Below are 13,256 nucleotides of genomic sequence, written 5' to 3' on the forward strand. Positions count from 1 at the left end.
CTTTCTGTTTACTTAGCGCAGAGCCAAGCCAAAAGTAAATAAAAAAAAATAAAATAATAATATGAAAAATAAAAGTAAGAGAGAACGAGCGAGAAAAAATCCATCATTCAGCGGCGAACCGCATTTAAAACATCTTGATTAAAAACTTAAAAAAAAAGTAGGTGGAGCACGCTAAAAGGAAAGCCAAATGCAAACTCAGCGCGTTCTAAGTGAGCCAGCGCGAAAAACAAAAGAAGAATTCGCGAAACGGGGGCGAACGGGGGCAAGGAAAATGGACCGAGCGGAGGCTATAAACTTATAAGCCGCAAGCGGAAAACAAAGTTACGGGCCAGGCATGAAAGGAAAACCGGATAAGCAGAGTAGCGTATTTTAAAAGGGATTTCAAAATTAACGGCCATCAGGCAAGAAAGTCAATTTGAATGATTAAATAGCAAAAGCTGTGCACAACTGTGAACGCTTTTTTCCGAGAAATGCCGATTAATGCGACTGTTAGTACGGTTTAAGGATTTGCCCGCTTTCTGGACAGTTTCCTGCCGATTTACATTTATTAATTCTGTTGGTCCACAAAAAGTTTGCCATACCCGTTTACCGTTACACAACGGCACACATAATGGACGTAGACTAAAAATAATATTATATAAAGATATTACGACAGCACGGGAAAGGCGATAATCCATCATTTCGGGCATCCAGTGTCTGCGGAATGACAATAGAACTCTCCAGCCAAACAGTTAACCATGGGCGGCATGGTAATTTATTAACATAAATATAACTTGAGATTCATTTTATCTAATACTCTTATGTATATTAACACTTTTTCAGATTTCTTTGTGAATATACAAATTCTCGGAAATTATTTTGATCCCAAATATATATATATATATAAATATATCTTTTAGTTCTGGCACATTTTGGATAACTATTTTGAGTGCTGTGCCCATTGTTGCCTTGTTATTAACACTAGACTATCATTTCAGGTCATATATCTCAGGTCTCGCACATGATTATGCTAAAAAAGTAATAAACCTGACCCGACAACATTGCAAAGCATTTTTAATATTTGTGTGTTCGTGCGTGCGTACGTGTGTGTGCGTCTGTATGTGCGTGTGCACTCTTGTTGTACCTGGTTCTAAAACATTTCAATCACATCGAAAGTTTTGGCACAGCCAAATTGTTTGCTTAACTTTTAATAACGGCCAGAAATGGGACTGGCAGTAAATGTTATGCGTTTAAAAAATCCGGGCCTGTGTGTGCGATGGATGGGTGTATGTGTGTGTTGAGTGTGTGCTGCTTGGATGTCATTTATTCAGATGCTAATTTATTTAGAAAGGTACGCTTTTAATTTTAGCTTAACAAACATAGCATCGGGGCACCGAAAATATATGGTATTTGACTTGATGTTAATTTTGACATCTGAACACTGATGAAATCGATTCAATAAGGAAACGCAGGTACACAAGTCGAATTTAAAAGTTGATTTGAACTATGAATAAATTTGAATTTGTTAAATTTTCTCTTATCAAAATGGTAAAATGTCTGTGCATTTTATGCAAAATAAAAATTCGATTAGCTAAACATTTGAATGATTTTGACGCGCCTTAAGATATGCAGCATGTTTTGAAAAATAAAGTTTTCTCTAATTTAATAGACGGCTATGCACCTCTGCTATTTTTGGCGCTGGACTTACGTATTTTATGCGCATAAACTAGAGTACAAATTGTATTTGACGACCCTCTTAATGGAATTCCGACTTTGTATATGATGTTTACTCTGCTAAGTTGGGAGAAAGTACATATGGTAATTCTTTTTATTTTGCCAGGCATTAAAGATTAAAGACTTCATTGAATGCGCTGTGCTGCACATTAAATATACATGATTATAACCTTTGCTCTTTTGGAATCCTGTTCATTTTGTTTATTTTCTTGTGCTTGTTTTTTATATGTTTTTACTGATGTTCGGCTCTTCCAAGCGATGCTTAATTCGTGTTTAATCTCGCCAAATTGTTATTGCCCACTCCCACGGGCGGCCCATTGAGGCGTGGCCGCTGCCGTCAACGCAAATGCTGTGCGACAATTAAGCCGCAGCTGCGAAGCTGCGTCTCTGTCACTGACAGCGTCAGCATCGGCGTCGCCGCTCGTCAAGCCGGCAATGACAGGTGAAAGGCCCAGACGCCCATCTCTGGCAATGATAGGCATGTAAATGGGCTGTCGGTGCTTGGCTTAACCCAGTCTGTGACAGCAGCAGCTGTTTGGCTCCAGCTTGGCTACATTCTGCGGTGTGCCGCAGCGCTCCAAAGGTGCGCGATAAAATCGTTGAGATAAGCGACCCCGACCAACAAAAGTGGGCGGAGGCAGGTGGCCGAGTGGAAAACGTAGCGCGTGCCATTGTCTGACGGTATTTGTGTTTATTTTATTTTTTATTTTCCTTTTTTTCTCTGCCTTCGGACGCTTCAGTTAATCAGTGAAGTTAAGCACCATGGAGCGCAGTCAGCAGCGTCGATATCCAGCTGCGCAACACAGGCGGCGGCAGCGGCAGCGACAGCGACAGCGGCTGTGGCAGCTGAAGCTGTCACCCTGGTGACCATACACGAAAAACAATATGTTGCCCGGCGTTTGGCTGTTTGCACGGCCGCCCAGCTAGCTAAATAAACAGCTAACGCTGCCTCAGAGCGCTGGCCAGGAATTGGCTGTTGGCCGGCGCGGAGCAGGCGGAGGCCAGGGCGCTGGCAGCCGTGTACTACACAATCACACACGCATACACACAGATACAGCTGTTGTTATTGCTGCTGCCGCCGCCGACGCTGTCGACTGCGAATCTTTTGCGGCGCTGGCATCAGTTGTGCGCTGGTAACGAGCGCGTGCAGTTTGAATTTTGGATTTATCCAAAATATATAAAAATAAAAAAATATAAAAATGAATATAATTTCGCGAGCAGCAACAACATTCTAATCATATTTTTTGTCGCGCTGTGAAGCACAATTTCGTGTGGCAGCTGCGTTGGTTGCGCCACCAAAATTGACGCTGTCGATTTGTCAATAACAAATTTCCGAAGACATCATAAGCAATTTATAGTGTGTGGGTGCAGCTGCCATAAAGGCATACCGTTTAGCTAGGGCGTGACACGGTTAAGCTGCGTCGGTGCTGGCTTCCTTTAAGCGGGACGGACCACTTGCTGACGTTTTTTTTGTTGTCTTACCTTCTTACAATTACCGTTAGCCATTATTGTGCTGCTGCTGCTGCGTGTGTGAGTGCTGGTGTGCGAGCCAGTGTGTGTGCATTGGTGTGGCTCCAAATTGTCTACGGGGACAGCTACATGTGGTAGTCCGTGAATTAAGCTGGTGCTGTTTGCCTCGCTCGGACAATGTCGCCGCTGTTGTTCCCTGCGGATTATTGTGCATGATAATTGAAAAAAAAAAAGAAGCAAAATATATATAAACATTCTTCGATTCTATCGAGCTGGCCTTTGTCGACTGCTTGGCCAAAAGCGTTTAATTGGAAATTTGTTATTTGAACCCGCCGAACCGTGAAAATACAACGGAAAAACTGTCGCGACAAAGGCGCCTGCCAAATTGAAAAAGCAAAAAATAAAAAAATAAATTAAATAAAATTATAAGAAAAGAAAATGTTTCACCCGCGTATTGTGTGCGGAAACCAAAAAAGGAAATGTAATGAGCGCTCGGGCAATTAAAAATCAATAGAAAACTGTAGACAGAAAACGCCACAGCATGAACCTAAGCAACATAACCCTGACCATGCCCAGCAACAGCAGCTGGCTGGAGTCGCAGCTGGAGCTGACCACAGCGAGCAGCAACTTGGACAACTCAACTTTATCCTCATTCTATGCCGAGGCAGAGGCCATACGGGCCACTGTGCGCTGGGTGGTGCCATTCTTTTTTGGCATCATCGCCATCTCGGGTTTCTTTGGCAACCTGTTGGTCATATTGGTGGTGCTGCTGAACAAGAACATGCACTCCACCACAAATCTGCTGATTGTCAACTTGGCCGCCGCCGATCTGCTGTTCGTCATCTTCTGCGTACCCTTCACGGCAATTGACTATGTGACACAGCATTGGCCCTTTGGCAAGATGTGGTGCCGCAGTGTCCAGTATTTGATAGTGGTCACCGCTTATTCTTCCATATATACGCTCGTCTTGATGTCCATCGATCGCTTCTTGGCCGTCGTTCATCCCATACGTTCTCGCATGCTGCGCACCGAGCATATCACCAAAATAGCCATATTTACGCTCTGGACGGTGGTGCTGACTGTCTCCATGCCGGTCACTTTTGCGCATGATGTGGTGGTAAGTGCTTGTGTGTGGCATCCAGCCTCAGGGCTGTTGCCTGCTGTGCCCGAATGTGCTGCGAATAACAGAGGCCAGCTAAAATTTATTGCTGTGCATCATCGGCACCTCGTTAGATGTCTCGAGCCGCTGCTCCACGTCAGTGGGCAAAAACACTTTTGTTGTGGATCTGGCTTTGGCCTTTACCTAGCTGCCCACGTTTTTATTTTGTTATTGTTGTTTTTTTTCTTCTTGTTTTTATTTAAGTTTATTCTTTCTTTTCACATTTACGTGTTTATACTCAGAACTCGCTAGATGCGGGCGCCTGTTCTGTTTTTGTTACTAATTTGCTATTTGAAATGCATAAATTTTAATTATAGAGCTGATACATAACACACACGAGCGAAGCAGTTGCTGGTCATATGGCCAATACCATCTCCAATTCATATGTGCCACAGCTATTTACAATTTGCAGTTTGATTTCTTACTCTGCTTATTCAGTTGCCCCAAAAACGAATGGATCATTGATCACAGACACACAGACAGGCAACAGGCTACGGGCTGGGCATACGCTGCGTATGATAAGTCTCTGGCGATATGGCCTTGATGCAGGGTTCTGGGTTCTGAGTTCTGGGTAGAATGCGCATTTAACGCTCGCCTTGCCATCATTTATCCATTTGCCATAAAGGCGTTAATGTTTTTATGATCAATGCCCTGAGTGCGAACAACAAGTTAATTGTTTAATAAGCGCCGCCAAACAAACATATTGGCGTGCAAATTTGTTGCTGCTGCCCATTTCTTTGTTTAGCCAATGGACGGAGTAAAACTTTTATGTGCTAGCAATCAAATTAATCGTATTTAAATTTATTTTAAATGTCTTCAAATATTTCTTTTCAATTAATTCGCAATTTCCTGCCAAATGCACTTAAATATAACAATTATTTTGGAAAAAATTAAGCAAAATTAGATTAAAGAAAATGCTAATGATTATTTAAAGCAGATGCGATACGTATTAGGAACAGATATATATATATTAATAAAAAGCCCTTGATCATTTGTTTTTCTGAAACGTTTTTATATCAATTTGAACTATCGCCTCAATTTTTGGTATGGTTCGTGAACCTGAACCACATTAGTGGGTGTTCGATGTTCGAACCGTAAGAGCTCACATTTCTTTGAATTTAAAATATTTATTACTTATTATATTTTCATGTGTTTATTTATTAAAGGTAGTTTTTTTATCTTATTCAAAGAGCTGAAAATAATGCATTATTGATTAATACATTTTAATATCCAAAAAGAATTTTGCGAAATAATTTCTTTTCAAAACATTAGATTTAAGGCAACTGCTTCAGTTTATATTAAAACAGTTTAAGAGACGGGTATATAAATGTTATATATTGATTTATTTATATATTAAACTATTTTGTACTAAAACAGCATAAATGTAAGCTAATTAGAAACAAAGTTAAATGTTTATAAAACTCTAATGGGTCAAAATTGCAAGCAGAATCAAAAGCTGCTCTTTCATCGCGTAGTCATTCGCTTTTGTTATTTAAGTACTTCGGATCAGAGCTATTTGTGTAACCATTTAGCAAGCGTTAATTTGAATAATGTTCGGAAAACGCTAATCAGCTTATTGGCTGGGAACGTCTGGGACAGCTGCAACCTCTAAATAGCTTTCCTTTAATACTTCAACGAAGTTCATTAGCAAAAATACAACGCAATTTCCCTACTTACAGATACATTTTCCAGGAACTGTGTGTATGTGTGTGTGTGTATGGGTGTATGTGTGTGTGTGTGTGTGTGTGTGTGAGGTTGGGCTCTTTTTGCTTTTCGCACCCATGAGTGTGGTTGAGGCCTATTGATAATCAAATAGTCGCCTGTAATTAAACGTATCTTATCGCCGTTGGCGTCTTTATCAATGAAATGGACCATTTGCTGTACATTCGTTGTTATTGTTTTTGCTGTTGTTATTGTGTTGTTATTGTAACTTGATATTTTATTAAATGGTATTTCACGCTCCTTTTTTTCACGCCCGGACTGTTGGCTGCGTCGCTTTTGTTATTTGTTTGTTTTGCTTGGCCCGAGGATTAAGCTGGCCAAATAGCAGCCCAAATTGAATAATTATGTTTGTGTGTGTGTGTGTGTCGATAACAAACACACACACACACCCGCACTCTCACATGTACATGCAAACAAAAGCAAAACGTGCGATAAAATGGCATAATTAACTCATGTTTGATCAACATGTTAATTAACAGTTAGCTCTTAATTATATTCATATTACATACTGTTATCTATTGTCTACACAAAAAAAAAACAAAAGAATATAATAGTAATAGCAATATCTATTTGCTGCCTATACCCAATACAATATAAGAGCCATGAATTGCGGCGCATATGCCCGTCGTAATATGAACATTAAATATAGATGATCGATTGCGGCATTGATTGACAGCTGTTTATGCCTTATCGCAGGGCCACTTGAGTTGGGTCAGTTCTCTTTTTGTTTATGGATGAAGAGATTTTTGACACACTCAACAACAAAAATCACAACAGTGCCAACTTGTTGCTATTGTTGTTGTTGTTGTTGTTGCTGAGTTAAGAACATGAAAATCCCATCCAAATACAACTAATTAAATTTTCAATTAACGTACGCCCACAAATTTCTACTGCGCTGCTTTAGCCTGAGGGCAAATCAATTGGCACAAATCTCCTTGGCCAACATTTTGGGGCATTGTTTAGCTGCTTGTAACAACAACAACAACAACAACAAGAGAGGCCATAAATAATCGTTCTTGGTATGCATTTCTGTAGAGTTTTTAATAGTATTTTATATTAACAATGCGCTGCGACTGTGCTGTAAACAAAATTGTAAACAAAAAGCGGGCCCGAGGAATATTTTTTTTACGACAGTAGTTTATGACCCAACTGAGTAGACCAGGGCCAGGTGGGTTGAGCGGTGGGCGGGTGCCCAAATAGTGAGTGCGTCATGTGAAGAGGCAAATATGTTATCCGCCTGTCACAGACAGTGTCCAGGGCTCGCAGATAGTGCGTTTTAGTTATGCCAGCTATTTGCACGTGTTTTGTTTTTCATACACTCTCCTCCTGTTATTTGGTTTATTTATGAACGACAAAGCCATGAAAATGTCAGACCACATGACGTATGCGTAATACTGTAGTTATATATATTTGCATATACATATGTACGTTTGTTTTGGACAGGTCGGCTATGATAACCAGACGAACGTCACCTACGCCATGTGCCGCTACATAGATAACGATGTCCTTGATCTGAGCACCTTTCAGGTGAGCTTCTTTATAAGCTCATATCTCCTTCCCCTGATGGTCATCAGTGGATTGTATGTGCGCATGATAATGCGCCTCTGGCATCAGGGCACAGGCGTGCGCATGTCCAAGGAGTCGCAGCGTGGTCGGAAACGGGTCACCCGTCTGGTGGTGGTTGTTGTCATTGCCTTCGCCTCGCTCTGGCTGCCCGTGCAGGTGAGTTATAACACTTTAGCTTAATTAAGGTTGTCCCATCGTTCATTCCTTTTGTATTCGCAGCTAATATTACTGCTGAAGGCGCTGGATATGTATGAAATAAACATGTTTAATGTCATACTGCAGATAGTGGCCCATACCATGGCGTACACCAGCTCCTGCATCAATCCGCTGCTCTACGCCTTTCTCTCAGACAATTTTCGCAAGGCCTTCTACAAGGTGAGTGCGCAGACCAGGCTTACCAAGGCTGCCAAGTTATTGTAAAGCTTAACCCGTCGTATTGTGCCGTGAGTGCTGGGTCAATACTTTGCTTGTTGCCAATTGAATTGTTTGGCTCCTCTCTTTTTTTTGTTTCGTTCTCTTTGTCATGCATTTTTCATATGGCTCTATTAAGTGGCTACCCTCGACCCAATTTTTGGATTTGTACAGATTTTAAAAGTATTTTCGCAGCGTTATTTTCCATGCAGCTGTAAAAACGTCAGGTATTTGATTTGATCTCAAATGTGCTTTTAATTCTTTCAAATGTTTCCATCGATAATTCAATTAAATTATTTACGCTGCCAACAGTCAGACATGGGAAAAAAATCACATAAAATAATATTAGAAAAACGCGCGCAATGCCCAAACATTTGCCAGCAGTAGGCGGCTGCCTTAATGAGTTAAGTGCGAAAAACGAGCATACGCCGCGTGGGTCGTGGACGCGCCCAACAATTGCGTTATAAATACCAACATTTTACAGCAAAATTGTGAAACGAGCCAACCAGCCCAGGCAATCAAATTCAATCAAATCGGAATTTCTATTTTTGGTACTTGTGCGAGATGAATGCTTGGCATTATCTTACACAGCGAAAATGTTGAAATATGGAATTTTAAATAGTAAGCACATTGCATCAAATTGGCGCTGGCTTGGGACAAGCAGCACAAGCTGTAGCATTTAGTTATTAAAGCATTTTGTGCAAATCGCAAAAGGTTCGTTGACACCAACAACAAGCCCACGTGGCCACGCTCTGCAGGACCCTGCCGGACCCGGGAATACACATTATGTGCCGGGCACCGCAGCTCATTCCAATTCAACTCACTTGCTGCGCACATTAATTCTTTTGCTCGGTGGCCATTTACATAAGTACAAAACGTAAGGAAAAAATCAAAATAAAACCAAATTCGTGGGCATTCCGTGGGCACTCGGGGCACTCGGGGGCGGAGGTCGGCTCCACTATGCTTTACTTACTTTTAATTACTTTAGGGACAGACAGTCGGTGCGGCAGACCCATTGACTAGAGTGGGTGTCTGGAGTCGAGTTGCTGCCATCGATGCCAAAGCCGTCTGTAACATTTCCTTTCAATCATTTTGTGGCCTAATTTTAATATTTTAATTTGTTTTGTTTTGAATGTTTTTGCTGCTGTTGTTGTTGCTGTTGCTGTTGCTGCTGGTGGCGCAGTTTTTTCCACTTTGCGCAAAGTCCTGCTTCGGCACTTTGCATATAAATTGAGCCAGGCCATTCTCCATGCTCCCTTCGGCCTGCGCCCCTCGCGCGGCGCTAATTGATGTGTTTGTCAAGTCATTAAATTAGATTAATTACATTAATTAAATTGCTGCGTTGGCGGTGGCTATTGTGTTGGTTAACTGTGCGAGGCGCATGTGGTTTTATTTTTGTTCTCCATTTTTTTGTTATCACTTTTTGTAGCTTTAAATCCTTGTCCAGACAGGTATTGAACGCACCTATTAGCCTACCAAATTGGCTAATTGCTCGGTTGACAGCTCGTCCATTATGCAATTAGTCAAAAGCGTGTCAACGGGTTTTTTTTATTGTTTTAGGATTCGGTGTATGGAGTCTGCCATCGATTTGGGCCAAAAACCGATTTAAATCAATTGTCCCAGATTAAATATGAACTTAAATTTATTTGTGCACGTTGACTGTGATGCCCGGGGCTGTATTTACTTTATTCTTTTAATTAATGTTAACTTTATTGATATTTACTTGTGCTGGTAATAACATATTAATATTAAATAATGTAATGAAAAATAGGCATGAACTATTTACAATTTATTTTAAATGCTTTTCATCAGAAACGTATTTACATTTCCCTCACATCACCTTGATAAATTCAATGAAATGTCAATTTTCTCACAATTTTATGAATTCCGATTTAATATGTCCGATTTAATATGCCCAACCGATTTCCGATCTACGCAAGGCCAAAACTTATTTTTCTCAGACGCTGATCCGGTCAAGTATCAAAAGATATATTACTCGAAAATTGCTGCCTTCAGCATGAAGTCACATTATCAACATATGAATTTGACAAGTTTGGACAAATTTGATTTATTTGAGTATTAGTCTAAATAGATGTGTAGAATTCTAATTTTTTTTCGTAATTTTGAATGCAATTAGTACGAGCTGAAAAGGTATATCTATTGAAAGCCTTAACAGATAAACCTGGCAAAATAGTTTTTTGCTACAAGAACTTTCAATTCAGCAGAGTTAAGGTAGGTTTTCCAGCCAAAATAATCGATGGCTACTAACCGACTGCTACGACGTGCCCAACAGTTACCTGTGCTCTGTGTTGTGCCTGTGTGTGTGTGTGTGCTATCTGTGTATTATGCCTAGGCTACAACAGACCAATATGTGTTTTTTAGAGCAGTTGTATAATTGATATTAATGCAAAGAGATATGTGATAAAGCATTTGGCAGCGCAATTATTCGATAATTTTGCAGCAAATGCTGTGCATGCATTCCGTTACTTAGTATGCGCCATAATCGAATCACAACCGAAATGCAAATACAGGTAGATGCACACTCGCACACACACATACACATCGATTGATGAGGCCCAAAAACCGTGACTTATTTCCCTTGAGCGATTGCATGGAAATGCCAGAGTTGTTGTTGCTGTTGTTGTTCTCATTGTAGCTTTTATTGTTGTTGTTGTTGTTGTTGTTCTATGACGGCGCACTAATCAACAATTTCGGACGGTTCAATCAGAGCGCAAATTCATAAATCATTTATATGCAAACGCCCAACGGAATAGAAGGGACTGCGCCATCGAGTGGGGTGGGGGCTATGGACCCACAGATAAACTGTGGGCATTTCAACACCTCAAACCAGTTAAATAATTGAATATTGAATCAAATCTAATCATTCAAACGCAAAGCCACAGTCCATTGTGTGGGCAAGCAGGTTTGATAGGGGAATTGCTAAGGCAGCGACTGGTTCCATTGGCATTGCCGCGCATCCAGAACGTATCATTAATCAAACATTTTGGGGCCCCAGGACCTGGCTCAATTTACTCGTCGTTATTTTATGTATTTTTAGCATTAACTTATGCCCGACATTTCTCGCATTTCATCTTTCCCTTCTCCGTAGGCCATTAACTGCTCGAATCGCTACCACAATTACACATCTGATTTGCCGCCGCCGCGCAAGACGTCCTGCGGCAGGACCTCCACGACGGGCCTGTAAGCGCCAATGCGTCGACAACCAAATATCGGCGACAGCCCCAACAATATGTAGTATGTATCGAAAAGTGATTGACCGACTGGCAACAGCAGGGGGAGTGGCAGAAGGTGGCAGATTGATTGCCGCGCGGACGCTGGAACGCGGCCAACCGGCTAAATGCGGCCGATTATGGGGCTGAGCATGTGCCGTTAATTAACGACCGATGCCCAAATGAAAGGAGCCAAGTTTCCAGCACAACAACTAAGTAAAACTCTGATCAAAATAAAACGCGCATTTCAAATTGCGACAGCTATTTGTAGCATTCAGCTGTATATGTATTTAGATTTAGTTGTAGATGTACTTAACATAGGCAAATCTAACTCCCTGTTATGGGCCACGCGCAATCGTGTGCATTGAGGCGTTGCCAAATGTAAACAAAACTGTTAATTGCGCAGCTTTTTGCTAATTCAATGTAAACAATAAATGAAATAAACAAGAAATTCAATATTATTTTATTTCTTTGTAAAAAGCAGCAGCATCCAATAACTGAAAGCAACTCAAAACTATTGCAAATTGTCCTGAAAATGCGCGCTGCTGGCGCCTAATTGTCTATGAAGTGATGTGGAAAAACGCGAAATTGAAATACTTGTCGGGGGACAAGGCGCTGCCACCCGCACGAACAGAGAGCGCCCACAGCAGTTGTCGCATTTGCAGCAATCTGGCAAGCTTGTGTGTGTCCAATCATTTATGCAAGTCATTCAAGCATTTCTTTAGCCCAACAAATTGATAGGCATTGATGCGGCTGGCAACGCTGCAGCTGAAACTCTCTGGCAGCACTCGTGGAGGCACAGCCCTGGCGTAAGATCGCATTTTTGGCCAGCTTTTAGTTGTGGGTTCGAGTTAGTCCGCATTTTGGCCAAGTTGTGCAGGTTGTGCGTTTTGATTGCATTGCTGGCCGCCGGACATGGAGCTGAATTAATTATGCAGCGTTCGTCTTGTGTTTCGGGTATTGGCTACGGTTTTTTGGGAAAAGGGAAATCGAGCTGTTCGCAGTTTTGCATAATTTATTCAGTTTTAATAAGCGTGCGCGCGTCCAGTCTAATGCCACAACTTGGGGCGTTGCGTTTACACGTGATGTGGGCGTGGTCGTGAGTGTGGGTTTCGCTAAGGTTGAGCTGTTGTCTTGCCAAGGTGGCGTAATTAAGGCGTATCAGTCGCTGACAAGCGTCACTTCATCGCCGCTGCCAATGTAATTAAAATTTCAAATTAGTTGCTCAAAGCTGTTGCAGGTAAACGAAAAGCAGGTGTTGTTCATTAGATAATATTATGACTGTGCGCAAAGTGACAGCCTGTTTTTGTCTGTGTGTGTGTGTGTGTGTGAATGTGGCTAAGTGTATGTCTGTTCAATGAGCCACAACTATTGGCGCCATTACAGCGCACGCTACAGTGGACACACTTGCTGTGGTCTTAAGTCATTGTAGCGCCCAAGCAAATAGCTAAACAATAACGGTGTTGACAACACCGCCAACAACAACATCAACAACAACAAAAGCAACAACAACTACAACAATAGCAACAGCAACAACAATGGCAACAATGTTATCATCATAACAATAATCATAATCATAACTGTAAGTGTAACAGTTGTCGTTCTTGTGCACGTGAGTCTGTGTGTGTGTGTGTGTGTGTGATGAACATTCAGAAATTGTAGCATATCTTTGTGCTGGCCTGCATACAAAGCAGCTGAAACGAATCGGCATGAAACAGTCGCACTACTGACCTAGTCATAACAGTAAGAGCAGCAGAGTGCGAGAGAGAGAGAGAGCGCGCGCTTGGAAGAGCATTCGTTGCTTTAAGAGCGCCCTTTTAGAAAGAGCGCAACTCCGAAAAGTGGTGAATTTCGCAATGGCTACAGTTAACAGCGAAGAAGAGAGCGCAACGCTGGCATTGAAACATGAACTGTAGCTGCACGAAGGCGCAGGTCTTGGCGTCTCTCGTCCACCTGATTCAGTGTCTGTGGCACGTCGCTCGCTG

The 13,256-nt window shown here is 41.6% G+C and overlaps 1 protein-coding gene across 1 annotated transcript; it reads left to right on the forward strand.

Annotated features, from left to right (window-relative positions):
* The first annotated feature begins 2,878 nt into the window (after positions 1–2,878).
* On the forward strand, positions 2,879–11,704 carry LOC115772116 (allatostatin-A receptor). Its single transcript, XM_030718089.1, has 4 exons — positions 2,879–4,300; positions 7,508–7,786; positions 7,850–8,005; positions 11,151–11,704. The coding sequence occupies exons 1-4, from the start codon at positions 3,725–3,727 to the stop codon at positions 11,244–11,246; spliced, it is 1,107 nt and encodes a 368-aa protein (XP_030573949.1). The 5' UTR covers positions 2,879–3,724; the 3' UTR covers positions 11,247–11,704.
* The last annotated feature ends 1,552 nt before the right edge of the window (positions 11,705–13,256 follow it).

The sequence above is a fragment of the Drosophila novamexicana genome, unplaced genomic scaffold, assembly GCF_003285875.2.
Source record: "Drosophila novamexicana strain 15010-1031.04,08,12 unplaced genomic scaffold, DnovRS2.1 tig00000108-arrow-pilon, whole genome shotgun sequence".
Lineage (NCBI taxonomy): Eukaryota > Metazoa > Arthropoda > Insecta > Diptera > Drosophilidae > Drosophila > Drosophila novamexicana.